Genomic DNA, 18137 nt, shown 5'->3' with positions numbered 1-18137 from the left:
TTATTTTACAATGAAGATTGAAGGAAGAATAAACATGCAGCACGAAGACGACACAACCCCATATTTAAAAGATCTGGTTGTGTCGCCATCATCTTACGTGTTTGAAGCATTCATTTGCAATTGAGTTTGATCAACCACAGGGTCAGTGGCCCTGGAAAAATGCCACCACCTCTACCTTTTTAATCTCGTAGATCGTTTTTCTCCCCCGCTACGTTATCCCCGAAGGAAACGCCGCAGCTGCGCAGGCGCGCCGCCAGCCTTCTCTGCATAGTTCAAGGTCTCGTGGCGGATTACGGAGCGCTATCCGGGTGCTTAGCGGGCTGCGGGAACGCAAGGCCCTCCGCAACCCGCTACGATAGCGGGAACTCCACAGTCAAGGCTATCGGCGCGCAGGCGCAGTAGCGACTTCGTTGCGGAACGCTTAGCGGAGGGGGCAGCGCGGTCTACGAAAACTCCCTATTGTCAAAATTGGTCTTACCGTCAAGGTCCATTCAGGACAACAGCTAGGTCGTTGTACTTTCGGGTCACGACAAAAGCCACTGTTTTGGTTCCCTGTTTGGACCATAGATATTTGTGATTTAGAGAAAGGAGAGGTTGTGTTCTTGTAACAGTGAAAGCTACGAAGGATAGAAGTCGCATAAAATGGTGAAGCGGGGCAGTTGAAACTTCTGCCTTACGTCCTTTACCACTCGACCTCGCGCTTTCGCGGGGTAGGTTGATAGAATAGGATGGGATGAATACGAGCTTCCCAGCGAGTGCCTCCAGGAGGTTATCGATTTTAAGGTATCGCTGTTGATCGAAGCAACCTTTGTGTGCAACTCTTGTCGTGGGATAAATTAGTATTGCCGATGGCAATGGCACCAACGCCAAATCCAGCTGAAGAAATATTAGTTGATTTCTTGATTTTTTCTTTGTTGACACCGGTTATGTATACTAGGTCACTACGAAAATAAAGTTCAGTTGTAAGTTAGCGCTGAGTCTCTATCTATCTGCATTGTCCGTGTCTCGTGCTTTTTAAATCTTATGTTAAATCTTAAAAAACGGTAAGGGTGGACAGCTCAGCTGTCCACCCTCATTGTTTTTTGGCCCGAATGAAATAAAGGGAGCGTTGCTGAAAGTTGAAACTTCGTGGAAATTTCATGCACGATGGCTGTGATAGAAAATGAAACTTCGAGAACATAAAGTTACCTATATATATATATATATATATATATATATATATATATATATATATATATATATATATATATATATATATAGGTAACTTTATGTTTTCGAAGCTTCATATATATATATATATATATATATATTTGTTTATTTATTTGAAATACTGCAGGCCTTTTTCAGGCCCTGGCAGTTTACACTATATTTGACGCAATACATACATACATAACAACGGAGAAAATAGTATATCATTATTCCATTATATAAAAATTTAATCAAGCAATGAAACAGAAATTAAACACAGTTTCACCTCCTTCGACAAGGGTAATGCACACAAACACAGGCTTTCATCAGATTACAATCTCCAAATGCTGATACAGTAACTAAGTGAATGATTTTAAGGATATCCTACATGTAAAATCAATGATAGTGTGGATTATAAACTTTCCTGAAAATGCTTTGTCAAGCTATACATAAGCGACTGCGTTTCGCAAATTGTGATTAAATCCTCCGGCAATAAGTTCCAATCTTCAATGCTATGAACGAAGATTGAGTACTTGAACGTGGCATTATTGCTCATGCACGGTCTGATCATCTTAGTGTGGTTCGTTCTATTTAAGTGACGGTGTTGTTTTCTCAAATAATCATCAGCACTCATTTTAAGGTGATCACGATAGTGTTTATGTATGAACTTTATGTGCGAAATAATTCGTCTAACTCCAAGACTTTGCAATTTTGATTGATTACGCAAATTGGACATGCTCTTTGCGCGCCTATATTTGGAGAAAAAAAATCGTAAGCCCCAATTTTGAATTTTATCTAAACCGTACAATAGATGTAATTGGTGAGGGTCCCAAACAACGCTCGCGTATTTTAATGTAGGCCGAATTAATGACTTATACGCGGTTAACTAGCATTGTAGTGCTGTATTTTTAACTGTCTCCCCAGGAAGCCCAATTTTTGGCGAGAAATATTACACACATAATTAACATGTGCATCCCATTTTAAGTCTTGTGTTATTTGAACTCCTACGTATTTAGGTATTTAATTTAATCTGTTTTTAGCAGGGGGGTGGAACAATTCTCATACAGAAGTTCAAGTACTTTTTTTTTGTGGGTTGGGGTCATTGCTACCGATTTCTAGCAATTATTATTCATTCGCCATTCCAGGCACCATTGTGATAAAGTATTTAATGATGAATTCAAATTTCTTTGGTCGTTCTGGTTGGTTAAATTAGAATGCAAAACGCAGTCGTCCACGAAAAGGTCTGACCTTTGTGGATCGGTGGATGGAAGACGACGAAGCTTGCTCTTAGTCGGCGCCTGGACATTGCGTTCGTATTTCTGGCAGTTTTTGCTGTTTTGCAACTTACCCCGCGGCAACAGAACACTCTCACTGTCTCCTGCAATATCACCAACACCTTCACTGCAGGAAGTATCCTCGATAAACCGAAGGGTTTCCACCCGATGGTACTCTGGACGGCACCGATCCGGTAGGCCTGATGGAATCCGATGATGCCACCTCGAAACCAATACTCGCCCCTGCTCGATTCGACATGACTTCTGTAACGCACACCACGCAAAACTTGCAGCCCAACATTTTGACGACTACTATGAAGTACTTACCACCTGAGGAATACGACACTGACACGGAAATTGAGACCTTCTCTGAAAAAGAAAAAACCGACGACCAAAACGATGTCGAAGATATGGAAGAACTGTATGCTTCTACCAATGAAGAGTCGCAAGATCCCGACAACCAGTACAAGACGGTTGAATCACGCAAACGACGCAGGGAGAGTACGGACTCAGAATCAAGTTCTCCCAAACCAGCAATCAACTGCCAGGCTCTTGGGCTCACCGTCATATTTACACCAGACGACCAAAACACCAACATCAAAAGCTTCAACCCTATCAAGCTTTCGGACTGCTTGAAAGCCAACTGTCCTGATGGAATTTACAGCATTCGACCTAACTCAAGGCTGAATGTGATTGCTGTAGACACTCGCAATTTAGATACAACAAGCACTTTACTGCGTATCAAGTCCCTTTGTGGGGTTCCGGTGAGTGCATACGAGCCCCGCTCTAAGAACATGGCAATGGGTGTCATCCATGGAGTACCGGTAGACATCAACGACAGCCAACTAACTGAGGCACTACTCTCAAAGACATCAATCGTTCGCATCCGAAGACTGGGAAAGTCACAATCTGTTGCATTAACATTCGCATGCCCAACTCTACCCGATGCGGTATGTGTAGGCTATGTGCGCCACAAAGTATATTTATACGTGGAAAAACCAACACAATGCCGTACTTGCGGTCGCCTCGGACACGTAGCTGCATCATGTGCATCTTCGTCTATTTGCACAAAATGTGGAAAAACGCACGACTCGACATCCTGTCCAGATGGACCACCCAAATGTGTCAATTGCGGACGTGACCATACCTCTACTTCTAGAAGCTGTCCAAGATGGCAAGAAGAAAGGGATGTCGTTCGTTACCGTGTTCTTCACGGAAGCGACTATCCAACAGCAAAGGCAGCAGTAAAAGCTGATGCCTCTGAACACAATACCGATAACACAACTGGTCCCGGACACGGTCAAAAGTCAGCAGGAAGCATGCCAGTGAGTAACAAGCCACATAAACAACCAATTCAAGAGCCGCCCCCAGCATCGCAACTTTCACAAAGAAAGGAAAACAAAAAGCCACTCGATAAACCAGGAAGAAGTACACAACTTAATACAGACGACCTCGAGTCCTTTCCGCATCTCCCAAACACAGTACCTACGACACAAGAAGACCTCGCTCACAATCAACCTTCTACATGGAAGGTTGTAAGTAACATTGCCACCAACCTTGTCAAGAGTGCCTGCACTCCACAACCGAATGCTGCAGCTGAACCACCACCACCTGCGCTGGGCATCGGAAGCATCTTTTGTGCTGCGATCAAGGCCTTACGTGGACTGCTTCAACACGTGTCTTCACCCATTGCCATCTACATTGTCCAACTCATTGACACATTTACTCCGCTCCTGCAACAATGGTTCAGTTAACTCAACTGTTACTACTTAATTACCATTTATTATAATTATGACAGCACTCACTATGGATGATAGATACAACAATGCGACTATATTCCAGTGGAACGCGAGAGGCCTAAGGGGGCGTCTATCTGATCTTAGGCAGTTTTCACAGAAGCATCAATTTCCTGTCATGGCCATATGTGAGTCAAGGCTTCCAAACAATTTTCGTTTTTCTGGGTATGAATATCTTTCTTCAACCCGGACTACAGGACCAAGTAGAGTCATCCTTCTCCTGCGCACAGACCTCAGTTACGTGCATCACGCTATTCCACCACATCAGGATAATGAGTACATAGTGGCTACAGTCACTGACGGCAAAGGCAACTTCACCATCATTGCTGGGTACATCCCACCGAAAGCTAAATTTGACGAAGGCTACCTCACTGACATTCTCAGCAAGTACCCGTTGCCATTTGTCTTAACAGGTGATTTTAACGCCCATAATTCTGTATGGGGCAGCACGCACACCAACCCTCGAGGTAGGAGATTGGCCGATATTGCTGCCTGTCACCATCTCTGCCTAATGAATGACGGTAGCCCTACGTATATACAGAATCTTAAAAGTAGCAGCTGCCTAGACCTCACATTCGTTTCGCCATCGCTAGCATCTCAAGCAACATGGTTTGCCGACATTGAATCAAGAGGTAGTGATCACGTGCCCACCTATACGAGGCTTGGGAATTTTAAAAATATGAAAACTCATCATGAGATTAGCCATATCAATTGGGCAAACTTTCAAGAAAAAATGACCGAGGAATGCAACCAAGAGATGGACTTACCATCATTCACAGAAGCCATCACTCGTTCATTAAACCAATCAAGAGAGCAAACAACCTTACCGATTAACCAAACTACATTCAACGCCGAATATGAGCGACTTCGGGCTATTCGCCGGCGTGCTGAGAGGCGAGTTAGAAAGCATAAAAGGCCCGAGGATTTACGTGAGTTCCGACGAGTAACTAAAAAAATCAAACGTCATTTGAACAAACTTGCAAAACGTCGTTGGCGGAAAATGTGCTCAGAACTTGATCCAAGGAAACGTACTACGAGAATATGGCAAATATCAAGAGGTCTTCGAGCAACACCGCAACAACGCTATCCATTTCGGGCACTAGCTCTATCGATGCAGTGTTCAGATATAGAGGCCGCGAATCAGTTCTGTATACGAATTACGCAGGCGCAGTCTACACACACAATCACACCGAAAACGCCACGGCCGACACCACCGTCAACTCTGTCATGCATGGACGTTGATTTCTCTCTGAACGAACTCGAATCTGCTCTTGCATCATGTAGGCAGTCAAGCTCACCTGGACCAGATGGTGTTACCTACTCGGCAATTGCACGACTCGGACCAAGTACAATCAAATGCCTTCTTCGACTCTTCAACCAATCCTGGAACGAAGGCGAGGTACCTACATCATGGAAAGTCTCTCAAGTTATACCGTTACTAAAGCCAGGTAAATCACCCCTTACCATCACTTCCTATCGACCCATTGCGCTTTCAAGTTGCATAGGCAAACTCATGGAACGTATGATCTTGGCGCGATTGGAATGGCATTTCGAACATCATGGTCTATATTCAAATGAATCGTCAGGCTTTCGACGCGGCCGGTCTTCAATAGACGGGGTGATTGATTTAATTACATCGGTTGAACACGAAAAATCTCAACGACGAATGATCACAGCCGTATTCTTGGACATCAAGAGTGCCTTTGACTCTGTGACGCATGATGCTATACTTGACGCACTAGAAGAACTAGAAATAGGAGGGCGACTCTACAAGTGGATCTCCAGTTACTTAACTAACAGGGCAATTTTTGTTGCTACGGCACAAGAAAAAACTACCCTTTATAATGTCACAATGGGTGTCCCACAGGGTGGCGTACTAAGTCCGACATTATTCATGATATGCCTTAATGCTCTCAGAGTGGAACTTCCAGAAATAGTTCGATCATCGGTATATGCAGATGATATCTGCATATGGGCCTCCGGAGTTACCAGAGTACAGGTTAGAGCTCGTCTTCAAAAAGCATTAGGCACGATTGATAGATATCTTCTTCATCGCGGATTGACCATCTCTCCATCGAAATCAGCCGCCATAGCTTTTACTAGACGTTGCATGGATAAATACACCCTCAAGGTATCCGGCCAAGCCATTCCGTATGTAAAACACCACATATTTTTAGGCATATCGATCGATCGAGGACTGACATGGACGCCTCACATTATGCACCTTAGAAAAAAATTGACCAGCTTTATACACCTCATACGTTTTATATGTGGCACAACTTGGGGTGCGAAAGTAACATCAGTACTGCGTCTTTACAAAGCTCTATTTGAGGGTCTATTGAGGTACAGCCTGCCAGTCCTTCATGGGATGTGCGCCACGAATTTGAAGCGACTACAAAGTGTACAGGGCTCTGCTCTTCGTGCTTGCTTAGGTGTTCCGCACTCAACATCGACTTTGGGTGTTATAGCAGAAGCTGGGTGCCTATCCATTGAAGCACTTCGTGCAAAAGAAACACTACGTGTACACTTACGCCACCTAACAAGGCATGAATCCCACCACCTTGCCCGGATACAATCATCCAGGAAAGATTCAAGCTATGCTAAATTCTTGATACAGCAGGAGCCAAATATACCAAAGCAGTTTGAAACACCAAAGTTGGCGGATGTTCCACCTTGGACACTAACATGCCCTACAATATCACTCAATATAGATGGCATACAGAAAAAAGCGTCAACTGCACAAACTGTATTAAAGCAACTGACCCTCTCATTAATCAATATCAACCATCGGTTCAGAACTCACATTTACACTGACGGGTCAACAACTCATCAAAGCTCAGCTGCCGGAGTAGTTATACCCATGGAACAAGTCGTGCTCAAATTCAGACTAGACCACCGCACCTCATCAACTGTCTCGGAGCTGGTGGCCATTAGGGAAAGCTTGAAATATATAATACGCACCGAACCACGAGCATGGTCCGTTTTCACTGACTCAAAAGCTGCACTCCAGAGCATGCAGCACTATCTACGACGTGGAGCAAATGAACAGCTGACATTCACCGTAGTCAGCCTCTGCCAACAGGCCTAACAGGCTGGCCACCACATTCACTTTCAATGGATCCCGAGCCATTGTGGCGTCCCTGGTAATGAGGCCACTGACCAAGCAGCAAAGAGCGGTCACGACAACATATCTAGCATTTCTGTTCCATATTCAAGAACTGACGCTGGTGCAACGGTTTTCTGGGTCGGAAAAAAGATAGGTGCGGCCCTCTGGGCAAGCCCTTCTCACCACTATCCACGACTTTATAATATAGATCCTGAACTTAAGTTCAGACCGCCCAGAAACCTTACAAGAAAGACTGAATCAGTACTTCACCGAATCAGGCTGGGCGTTGCATTTACATATAAATATCTCCACTGTATTGGGAAAAAACCTTCTGCAAACTGCTTGATATGTGAAGAAGTGGAGTCACTAGAACACCTGTTATGCACTTGCACAATTTATGACGTGGAAAGGGAGGTGCTTACTGAAGAACTTTCCCAGCTGGACTCCCGACCGTTCTCTCTCCAGAAGATCTTAGGAGCGTGGGAGAGCCCAGAAAAGCTGGCTGATGCGACCAAATACCTACTACGTTTCTTACGTGATACCCAACTTATTTGCCGTCTTTAAGGAGCAGATATAGAGCTCCACGTTATTGTGATGTGTTTTTATTAATTTCCTCTTCTTGCCCTTCTTTGGCATCCCCTATTCCCCCTCCCCAGCACAGAGAAACTGGTTAATGCAAACTGCATGGAGCGACCTCTCTGTCTTTCTAAATAAACCTCTTCTTCTTTGTGGATCGGTGAAAATTATTGCCTATGTCATTTACATAGATGAGAAACAACAAAGGCCCGAGCACTGAGCTCTGTGGCAGACCAGAATATACATTGAGAGGGGTTGAACCCTTTCCACCGATTTCCACAAACTGCACGCGGTCACTCAGGTAGGTGCTTATCCAGGAAACAAGTTTGTTATCAATACCGGTAGCGTGAAGTTAATGAATTAACTTACTGTGAGGCGCTTTATCGAAGGCCTCTATTGTTAAGTCACCTTTCACGAAATCAAGCACTGTCTCACTCAGCTGTGAGACCGTAGAAACACCAGCTGTAAACCCGTGTTAGTTACAAAAAAAGCTATTATCTTATGTAAGTTCTGATGTCTTTACTACAGCATGTCGAGGTAAGATAAATAGGTCGATAGTTGTTCAAATGTGGCTTCTTTTCAGTTTTGGTCATTGGAATAACTTTGGCCCCTAGCCAGTCTGTTGGCACTTGACATTGCAGAAGACATACATTATATATGATGAATAAATATTTTGCGACCAATTCTGCATATCTTTTCAGAAAGCAATTACTTATCGTATTCGGCCTTAGTGCTTTTTAGTATCAAGATTTAATATAGTAGGTCAGGGGTGGCCAGGCTGACCCGGCCTAAGAGCCGCAAACAAAACCACAAAACTTCCAAGAGCCGCGGGGGGGGGGGGGGGGGGGGGGGGGGGGGGGGGGGAAGGGGGGGGGGTAAACTTTTGTTTACAGCAATAAACGAAACTCGAACAACTTTCAATCTATCCGAGTCAAAAGCAGTCCAACCGTGAGTAAGGTAGCAGTAGTCCAAGACTGCCAAACCGCTACCTATCTCGATTTAAAACGCGTCCCATTTCTCTTTTTGGAGAAGTGCTCTTGTTACCGGGATGATAAGGGGGGGGGGGGGGGGGGGGGGGGGGGTTGGATAGGAAGCCGCGAGTTGCAGCTTGGCCGCCCCTGTAGTAGTTAGAAAATATGTTGTTTACTCACGCTAAGTTCTGGCATATGCGACTCGACATTCAAGGTTATTTCCTGAGAGATTACCGTATTTTTTTTTCCACGGTGAATTTCGACAGAAAATATGCATCAAAAGCATTTGCTATGTCAACTTCTTCTGCAAGTGTAACGCTCCCGCAATTATTCTGCGCTATTTTCTTTTTTTTTTTTCCGGTGACAAATGACACCAGCACTTTTCGGTTCATTTTTCATAAAACCAGGAAGTGTTTCAGAATAATATTTTTTCTTGGTCCTTTTAACTTCGTTTTTAAGTGTTCCGCTAGCTCTACCACTTCAATGCTATGTTTTGTGCTTTTGCGTTTACGTTTTAGTTTACGTTTGATATGAATAATATCTCGATTTATCCACGGGTTTCACCTTTTTGTTGTTTTCAGTCCTCGCTGGTATAAAATTGTCCTCGCAGTACGCTATTATTGTCTCAAAACTGTTCCACAACTGCTTGATGTCTTTGTGTTTCACGAATCCATCCAGTGACATCTCGAGATAATCTATTACTGACTCATCCTCTCTATGCAAATAATCCTTAAAAACAACTTTGTTAACATCATGTTTATTTTAACGATAAGGTACCGAACAAGACAAAGGCCCGTTTATGATCCGAAATTCCTTCATGAATGGATACACTGTATTTAAGATCAGTGGTGTTAAGGGATATTGAACCGAAATTTCGAGCTGACTAAACAAGGCCGGGCGGATAGGCGGGAAGCTGCAAACCAAAAAAGATCACTCATACGGCGATATATCTAATGGATCGCCGTATTTTTTGGAAAAGAAGTGCGCGATTGAACCCTGCCGACGAGGCCGATGAGACAAGGGACGTCACGATTCTACATTCCCTCTCCTCCTCGCTACGTCCCGTCAAACTGGTGAATCGAAACGAGGAGGAGAGAAGCGAGGCCACTTAATTCCTCTCATTCTCAAATTCTCGCGGAGGACAGTTACGTCACAGAACTCACTTGATAGCACCCTTCTTTTCCAAAAGTACGGCCGTCCGTTTGAGATATCGATGTGCGAGTGATGTTTTGGAGTTCGTAGCGTCCGGTTCAACACTTCTGCAGCCTTACTTTGCGAAATCCAAATTTCGGTTCAGTATCCTTTTAACGAATATTAGGTCGAGTATTGACCCTTCCTTCTCATTTATTCTAGCGGCTTCTGTCACGATCTATTCAATGCCGGCGTTGAACGCAGTGCTCATAAGAACTTCTACGTGTTTGTCATGACTATTTCTTAATTTCTCTTCGCACCAATTTATATTTGCTAAGTTAAAGTCACCTGCAACAATTAATTTGGTGCAGTTATTTGCGTGTTTTAATACGAAATCACGCATTTCTTCTAGAACATTGATAGTAGCGTTTGGTTTACGGTTTACGTATTGAAATCACGCAACGTGCGTGATTTCAATACCTTCCGAACCTAAATTTAATAACGGGTGAGTAGCAACATATGTGGTTTCCAAAAGTGAATAAATAGAGTGGACGGTAGGCATGACCCAACACAAATTACAGATCAGAAAGACGAGCTGGTAAACTTCCACAATGTCAAAACAACGGACACTGAATGTTTTTATTTTTGAAGCCAATTGGACCAGGCGAAGAGCAGAAGCCTGCCGTCAAGCGCCCGCCACTAACACGAGGTGGTTGAGAGCGATATGGGCACGTAAGCACTGAGAGTCAGTCAAGCAACACCGGAGGACCTGGAAATATAGAGTACATGGGGTATTACAGCTTTGACGCCAGGGAGGCCCGAGCCAAGCTGGGTTTTGAGTGAAGCATCAGCAGGATGCACGAGGGTGACCAGACAGGCCTTCCTTAATGTCCATCGAAAAAAGCTGCCTACCACATTGTGTTGAGTGCCAGGAGGTATTATTTGGGACGCAGTCTTTCCTCGAAACGAGCTTCACTCACTTTCCATGGTCCCGGTGGATGCTTGGGGTCTCTGGAAATGAGAGTACCGGCACTTCCTTGCCCACAGCTAGCACGACAAATTCTAAAAACAGCACCAAGAATGCAAGAACGCACGGAAAAGTCTTATTCACGTCGTTCACGCCGTTCATGTTTTCTGTCTTGTAGGGGGAAGCTGCGCACCCCTGTGTTGATAGCTGGCAACCGGCGATTGCAGGCAGGATCAGTATACAGGAGGCTATGCCACGGTCGCTTGGTCACGCGAATGTACTCATAAACTCCCAGGAGCCTGCTATGTAGGTACTGCTTCACCATTGGGCATCGTGCAGAAGTATCTCAAAGAAAGAACCAATACATCACATGCCAAAGCTGCAGCACTAACCTTCCGACGAGCACAATACTGTACACACTCCATGAATGCGAACCGCGATGTCGCAACTGCCAGGGTAAATACCCCCCCCCCCCCCCCCTCCCGGGATTCACACACCACATGAGTACACAATGCCCAATGCTCAGAGTCTCGGAAAACGTGGACTAACACCCAAGCAACGCAAAACTACGCGTCATGCCTGGCGCGTACACATGGCTTTCGACAAGGTAGCTCACGATGCTTTACTAGAAAGCTTCATATCTACCAACCATGGCCATAAAATATTTACTTATATCAAATCCTTTCTCGTCTACCGAACGGCGCAAATTCAAATGAACCAATATCGCTCACCGGGACACCAACTGACAACACGAGTTCTTCAAGCTAGCTTTCATTCTTGCTAGGCAAGACGTCCCAGGAAAATTAGAAGCAATCCCTCAACTTCCATATAACCTCTGCGCAGGCTTCATCACCCTCCGGTGTGTCAAAGCCGGGAGCTGCCTAGGACTTGGTCGGGTTTTTTCGTCTACGTCGACAGAACAGTAGTCAACAAATAAAATAGTCGACAGAAAACCCGCCCTCGCGCCTTATCTTTTGTCATGTGGTTTTGAGTCTTGACACTTGTTTCAATAAGAAAACCACAAAACAAGTGTGTGTGTGTGTGTGTGTGGGGGGGGGGGGGGGGGGGAGGGGGAAGGGATTTTCCTCCCCTCTGGGGATTTCCACCCAACCCTATGGCCACTCCTCACCCGAAACGTTAAGGACGTGCTCGGAGAGGAATGGTGGCAGATTGCCGGATATGGCACAATAACGAATGTTTCTTCCCTTTCAAAGGGCGATGCGACGAGAAATTGGTGGAAAGGAGGCGACGAGAGCGCGCGGAGACATCAGAATGCCGAGCCATAGCATCCTATATACTGACAAAGCCTGGCAGATCGCCACGAGAAGCGGCCGCCGAAATGGACAAGGTGGAGCGGCAGACAACGGATGAGAGGAGAGCCGCGTGATTGGCGCCCCGCTGCGGCGAGACGCCGAAATACACTTCCCCGAGCGAACAGGTGTGTTTTGGGTCCTCGCCGCTGCAAAATCTGTGCGCTGACGTCCAGGTTCCCCCAGAAATGGCTCTCTGATGCTCTGTGCTACCAGATCCTCGCGCTCCAAATCTGCAACTGGGCACTCTACGAGTATACGTCGTCGAACTGCCAGGCTTCGTGAGTATAGAGGAGGCTATGGCCGAGCACTAACTGCCATGATTAGTGGGTTCGGCGTCTAGCGTTAGCGTTCGAACGCGTTCGAACAGCGAGTAGATACAAAGGCAGCTAGGTTTGCGTCTACCCAGTAATCATTCTAGTTAGCGTTCGGCGTTCTGACGACCCCCACGCGCTCTCGCCTCCTCTTCTCCCCCAGTTTCTCGTCGCATAGAGCAGCGCATGCAGCTGCTTCTCTCGTCACCATCGAGCATCATTTCGAGTATTGAGCACAGGTATAACAAGTTTGCAGCGAGCCACACCGCTGATCGTTTGTCAACCTCTCTTGGTTGAAACAGCTGCAGTCGGTTACACGCAAACGAATCTCGCAATAATTCAGTAGAACAGGCGAGCATAAACCGAGCAAACATCGTCGTTAAAGCTTGTACTCTGCAAACTACAGCTTCGACATGTTTCCGCAGCGAGACCCGCGTACATCAGAATGGGCGCTCGCCGGCAACAAGCCGTTCCTTGTCACTTTGCTCGTCGGCTACGTGTACCTAGTCAGGTACGGTGGACCCCGGTTCATGAAGACTCGCAAGCCGTACGAAAACCTCAAGCCGCTCATCCTCGTCTACAACTTCTCTATGGTACTCGTCAATGGCTACTTCTTCTTCTGCTTTCTGACCGGGTCCTACCTCGGCGGCGGCTACAACATCATCTGCCAGGGCATCAACTACGAAGCGAGCGACCGGGCCACCATGGAGGTCCTTGAACTGTACTGGTGGTACCATTGGCTAAGGATAGCCGACTTCCTAGACACCATCTTCTTTGTGCTCCGCAAGAAGGACACCCACGTGTCCTTGCTGCACGTTGGGCACCACGTCCTGGTGGTCTTCAACTGCTGGTACGGTCTCGCGTATGGCTCCGATGGCCAGGTCACACTCACCGTTGTTCTAAACTGCTTCGTTCACGTCGTCATGTACTCCTACTACTTCCTGTCCCTGCTGGGGCCCGCCATTCGTCCGTACCTGTGGTGGAAGCGCTATCTCACGGGACTCCAGCTAGTTCAGTTCGTCGTCATGTTCCTGCACATCACGATTCCCGTGTTTAACGACTGCGGGTACCCAAAGTTTCACTCGGTCATCATCGTGTGCGAAGCGGCCTTCTTTTTCACCATGTTTGCGCGCTTCTACAAAAAGGCCTACACTCACGGTCGAAACAGCTTAAGAAAGAGTGTCAAGGACAAGGCAAAATGAACTGACGACCCTGCGTTGTTTAGTTTTATTTCATATTTTTATTTACACGTTAAATTATGAAAAATAAATTTGAAGGAATCACCTTTATTGTCATTTAGTCGTCAGCATTATCTCAGTGATTTCTTCTTTTTTTTTTCTTACGGTGGAGTGGCAGCTATTAGTGACGCTGCAATTCCGTCTACTTCCCACTGCAGTTAACTTTTCATGTTTTAGACATGCAATTTACTCGCTCGCTGATCTATTCATTGACGTAGTGTGTACAAGAGCACCGCATATGGGTTTCGCACTTACTCTAGGACTTGGCAAAGGAACAATATTCAAATTACATTTACCGGAATATATCTTGAGTAGAATACAAATATTTTGCAAAAACTAACTGAATTACCTTCGACGATACTTTGCAAACGCGCGACAAGACGGCAACATAAAAATGAAAAGGCAAAAGAGGGCTCTCTATGTGTGATAAAGAATTTTGCTGAAAAGCACATTGTGCTCGATTTTTTGTGACTTAAAAGAAGCTCCATAGTAGCTGCAAGAAATCATTCGGCATCCGCAACCTAATGATCACCGAAAAAATCCAGGAAGAAACATGTCGTAGCATGGTTCCTGCCGTGCTTAACAACCGATCAGTGCGTGCCGCCTATCGCTTTGAGCAGACAAAGCTTCACTTTCGAGTTTGAAGTTCTTTTAGGGCCCTTTTGGCAATCTCAAATTCTTTGAAACGGTGTGAGGTCGAAGAGAACGCGCAGTGGACTTTTGTGAGCGACGTGAGGGACCACGTCGCGCCGGTTCTGCGTGAAAGACAGCACCGGCGGAGTCACAACCAGGGTGTAAGATAGACAGGTGGGGAAACGGCCCATAGAAGCCTACCGCAGCGCCGTGACCGGATTGTTTACTCGTCTGCTTGCGGGTACCCCCGGTTTGCAACAGATGGCGCTGCGGCGAGAGGAAAAAAAAGTCAGAATCGAATTTGCATTGAACTTTATGGGAGCGTGCGCAAAATAAACCGAGAGCACAACATTCCTTCATTAAAAATCCACGAGAAATCATCTCCGTCAGTTTAGCCGGTCGCTACCGGTCGCCCACCCGGAGTGAGAGTTCGCGGTGCGCCAGATAGATGGCGCCACAGAAAAAGAGAAACCCGAGGGGGACACAATCCGGTCGTTCATTTGGCTCTCGTTTCACCACCTGTCTATCTTACACCCTGGTCACAACCGACACAACGCTACAGAGGCACCAAACCCAGTGGTTTTGACCGCTCGACAATTTCCTTTTCGAAATCTGAGAGGTCATCGGGCACCTAAAAATGAGAACTTCGTCCAATCCCCCGATTCACCGATCATCCTTAGTGCTACATGCGTCGAGTGCCTTCATGTTTTCCGAGGGAGGATAAAAATCCAGGAGGCGACATCACTCTGGACTCTGATTTTCGGTATTTCAAAAAGAAGGGCCGTAGTGCGTTCGAAATTGCGTTAAAAAACATGTTTTAGGAATGCCGTTATTAAATATTATAGGAATGTCGCTTACAAAGTTTCTAAATTTCATAATCGATTACGTCACGAATAAAAAGAAGCGGGGAGGTTAGAAGTGGGAGAGGAAATCGCCAAAAGTTAAAAAACAAAACGCGCTCGCGCGCTGTAAATTTTTTTTTTTTTTTACGTTTTTGTATTTTTTGCGTGTTTATGACTACAACTTGCATTGTTTTATACAACAAGAACAAATACCACCTTTGGGGTGCCAGTGCCCCTTTAAGTGGCGGCCTCGACCCATGGCACACGTATTAAGTTAGTAAAAGCCTTGTAGCGATCGTCTGACATGCAGTCCGGCATTGCAGAACCTCGACAGCCAAAATGGAAGTTGGTCAGGCAGCGAGACTCGCTGGCTGAGAACAAGGCTGCGTCTGGGCTTCAGCTGAAACGAACATATAGCGACTGCCCAGTCGCGTTGTTGTTAAAAAAAGAAACCTCTACCGCCGCAATCGACCGAAATTCTGGGTAGTTGTTTCTGTATTGTGAAACTTTTCATCTGCAGACATCGAATCCTTCACTTTACAAATCCCCTCTTGAACTGTACTGTGCGCCGCAATATGAAAGACCCACTGGGAGCGCGTGGCCGACGCAGTGGCTGGCGGGGGCACTGCGAGCGCTCCGGGCAATTCCATTCTGTTTCGAGGGGAGGACGCTCACTCGGGGCTGAGCACAAGCCACTGATCTCTATTGTAGTAGGCTGGATCGCGGACCGCGGCCTCGGCAGCTGGGGCCGAGTGTCGCCACCGGCGGCCATTGATTGACACCAGTCAATGCATGGGACTCTATGGGAAGAACAAGGAAAAGTGCCGTTTCCCCCATTTCTAAGCTGCTGTCGGCACTGAAACTTTTTGGCTGCTTTTCGATAAGCCCGTCAAATAGCTTGCGTACAAACAATAAAATTGACAATCCACGCTGTTCTTATAAATAAATATTTTGTGGTCGAGAGTGACTCCGCTGTAGTGCAGCACAATGAGGCGAGAGTTACCTAGAGTTACCGCTGAGTCGGTGGTGGTTTCGTTGAGTTGGGTTTAGCAGACGACAAGCTCGAAGGCTTTGCTACGCGAAATTCGCTCACTCCCGGAAAGCCGCTGTCGATATGGAACTTCTTTGTCATTCATCAACTTCTGGGCTTCCCTAAGGACGGTCTTATTGACGGCGAGTTCCTTTGTTTACTCTACTACGAGAGCAAGCTTGACAGCTCAACCGTAGGTGCTCCGGTACGTTTGATTTTTTATTCGGCGTTCGAACGTTTGAAAAATACCGATTCGATCTCCAAACACACGAGATAAGGATCGCAGCGCACGATAAAATACTCGCCTCCGAGCACAGCGCACCTGCTGCAATATGCTTACTTTTGTGCGTTTCTCCCATAGACTTGAGTGTATTGCCTGGTGTCAAGCAATGGCCGCCGGTGGCGACACCTACGGGCTCCTGATCCGCGATCCAGCCTACTAAAATAAAGATCAGTGGCACAAGCTGATAAGCGCGCGCTTTAGCTGTGTCCCGAGTGAGCGTCCTCTCCTCGAAGCAGAATGGAATTGCCTGGAGCGCTCGCAGCGCCCCCGCCAGCAACCGCTTGGCCACGCGCTCCCAGTGGGTCTTTCATGTTGCAGCGCACTGTACATCCTGTTCTGCGAAGAGAACACGCAGCTTGTTCATCCTATTTTGGAATACAGACGTCACGATGAAAGAGTCATAACCCTAACGTTTCAGCGAAAAGGCGGGCAATAAATGCTCGTCGCGTTCAGGTGCAACCTTTCATGCCAATACCTGGTAACAGTAAAAAAAAAAACACAAAAAAAAAACTAAAGGCTCGTGGCTGACACAGATTGGCGCTTCACTTCATCTATTTGTTGTACTCGTTTTTATTTATTTGTTTCTATAGTATTCTCTCGGGGCCCGACGGCATTACAGAGGAGGAAAAGAGGAGTAAAACAAATTGAAACAATAACAAAATATATATTACAAACTAGACACACAGAACAAAAATGCAGTTTTGAGAAGCTCCCAGTTCGTGATTGTGGCAATTGCACCAGGAAGATAGTTTCAGTCCCGGTACGTACGGGGGATGAAATATGAATGAAACATTGTCGTGTTCAAACTTGGGATGCCAACCTTCTGCTGACAATCGAGACGAAAGGAAACATGAAGAGGATGGAGGATTATCTGTCGCATAGGGGGGAATTACACATTTTAATTTTATTAAATAAAAAAAGGGGTCAATTTTTTGAACGAAGTACAGAAATAGCAATAACCGAGTAGTTTTCATGGTGGGACGCTTGAAGTGCAGCACGTGGTATATGTTTGTGAGAATAAACCGTGCTCATTTGTTTTGAAAGGCTTCCAACGCTGGCACAATGCTACCTAACATGTCAAATCTGCCTGGCTGTCACATTCGGAGGAAGTACAGTAGTAACGGCACGTATACCAAGCTCTTACGTCGCGGTCGTGAGACCGTTGTCGATAGTCACCTGTTGACTACACACTAAAATATTATACACACTCAGCTTGTCCCGGCGCAAACATCCTAATGTGTTTTACAGGAACACGAACGCCTCAAAAACAAAATGCTGACAATATATATATTGTGAGCGAAGAGAGGAGAAGGTGATTATTGAATTTATTGCATTAAAGTAAGGGAAAGGAAAAGAGAGCTGGCGAAAAATGGGGCCAGGAGCGGAGATTGAACCCACAACCTTCGCCTGTCCGGGGCAACGCCTTAACCGATTAGACCATCCCGGCCACTGGTTTCGGCGGACTCAATTTCTGACCA

The 18137-nt window shown here is 46.0% G+C and overlaps 1 protein-coding gene across 1 annotated transcript; it reads left to right on the top strand.

Moving 5' to 3' along the window:
* The first annotated feature begins 11448 nt into the window (after positions 1 to 11448).
* LOC115329677 (elongation of very long chain fatty acids protein AAEL008004) lies at positions 11449 to 13835 on the top strand. Its single transcript, XM_040500299.2, has 2 exons — positions 11449 to 11465; positions 13019 to 13835. Exons 1-2 carry the CDS (start codon positions 11449 to 11451, stop codon positions 13833 to 13835), a joined length of 834 nt encoding a protein of 277 aa, XP_040356233.1.
* Positions 13836 to 18137: the final 4302 nt, after the last annotated feature.

The sequence above is a fragment of the Ixodes scapularis genome, unplaced genomic scaffold (assembly GCF_016920785.2).
Source record: "Ixodes scapularis isolate PalLabHiFi unplaced genomic scaffold, ASM1692078v2 PGA_scaffold7__128_contigs__length_106722199, whole genome shotgun sequence".
In the NCBI taxonomy this organism is placed as follows: domain Eukaryota; kingdom Metazoa; phylum Arthropoda; class Arachnida; order Ixodida; family Ixodidae; genus Ixodes; species Ixodes scapularis.
This window is presented reverse-complemented; position numbering and strand designations above follow the sequence as displayed.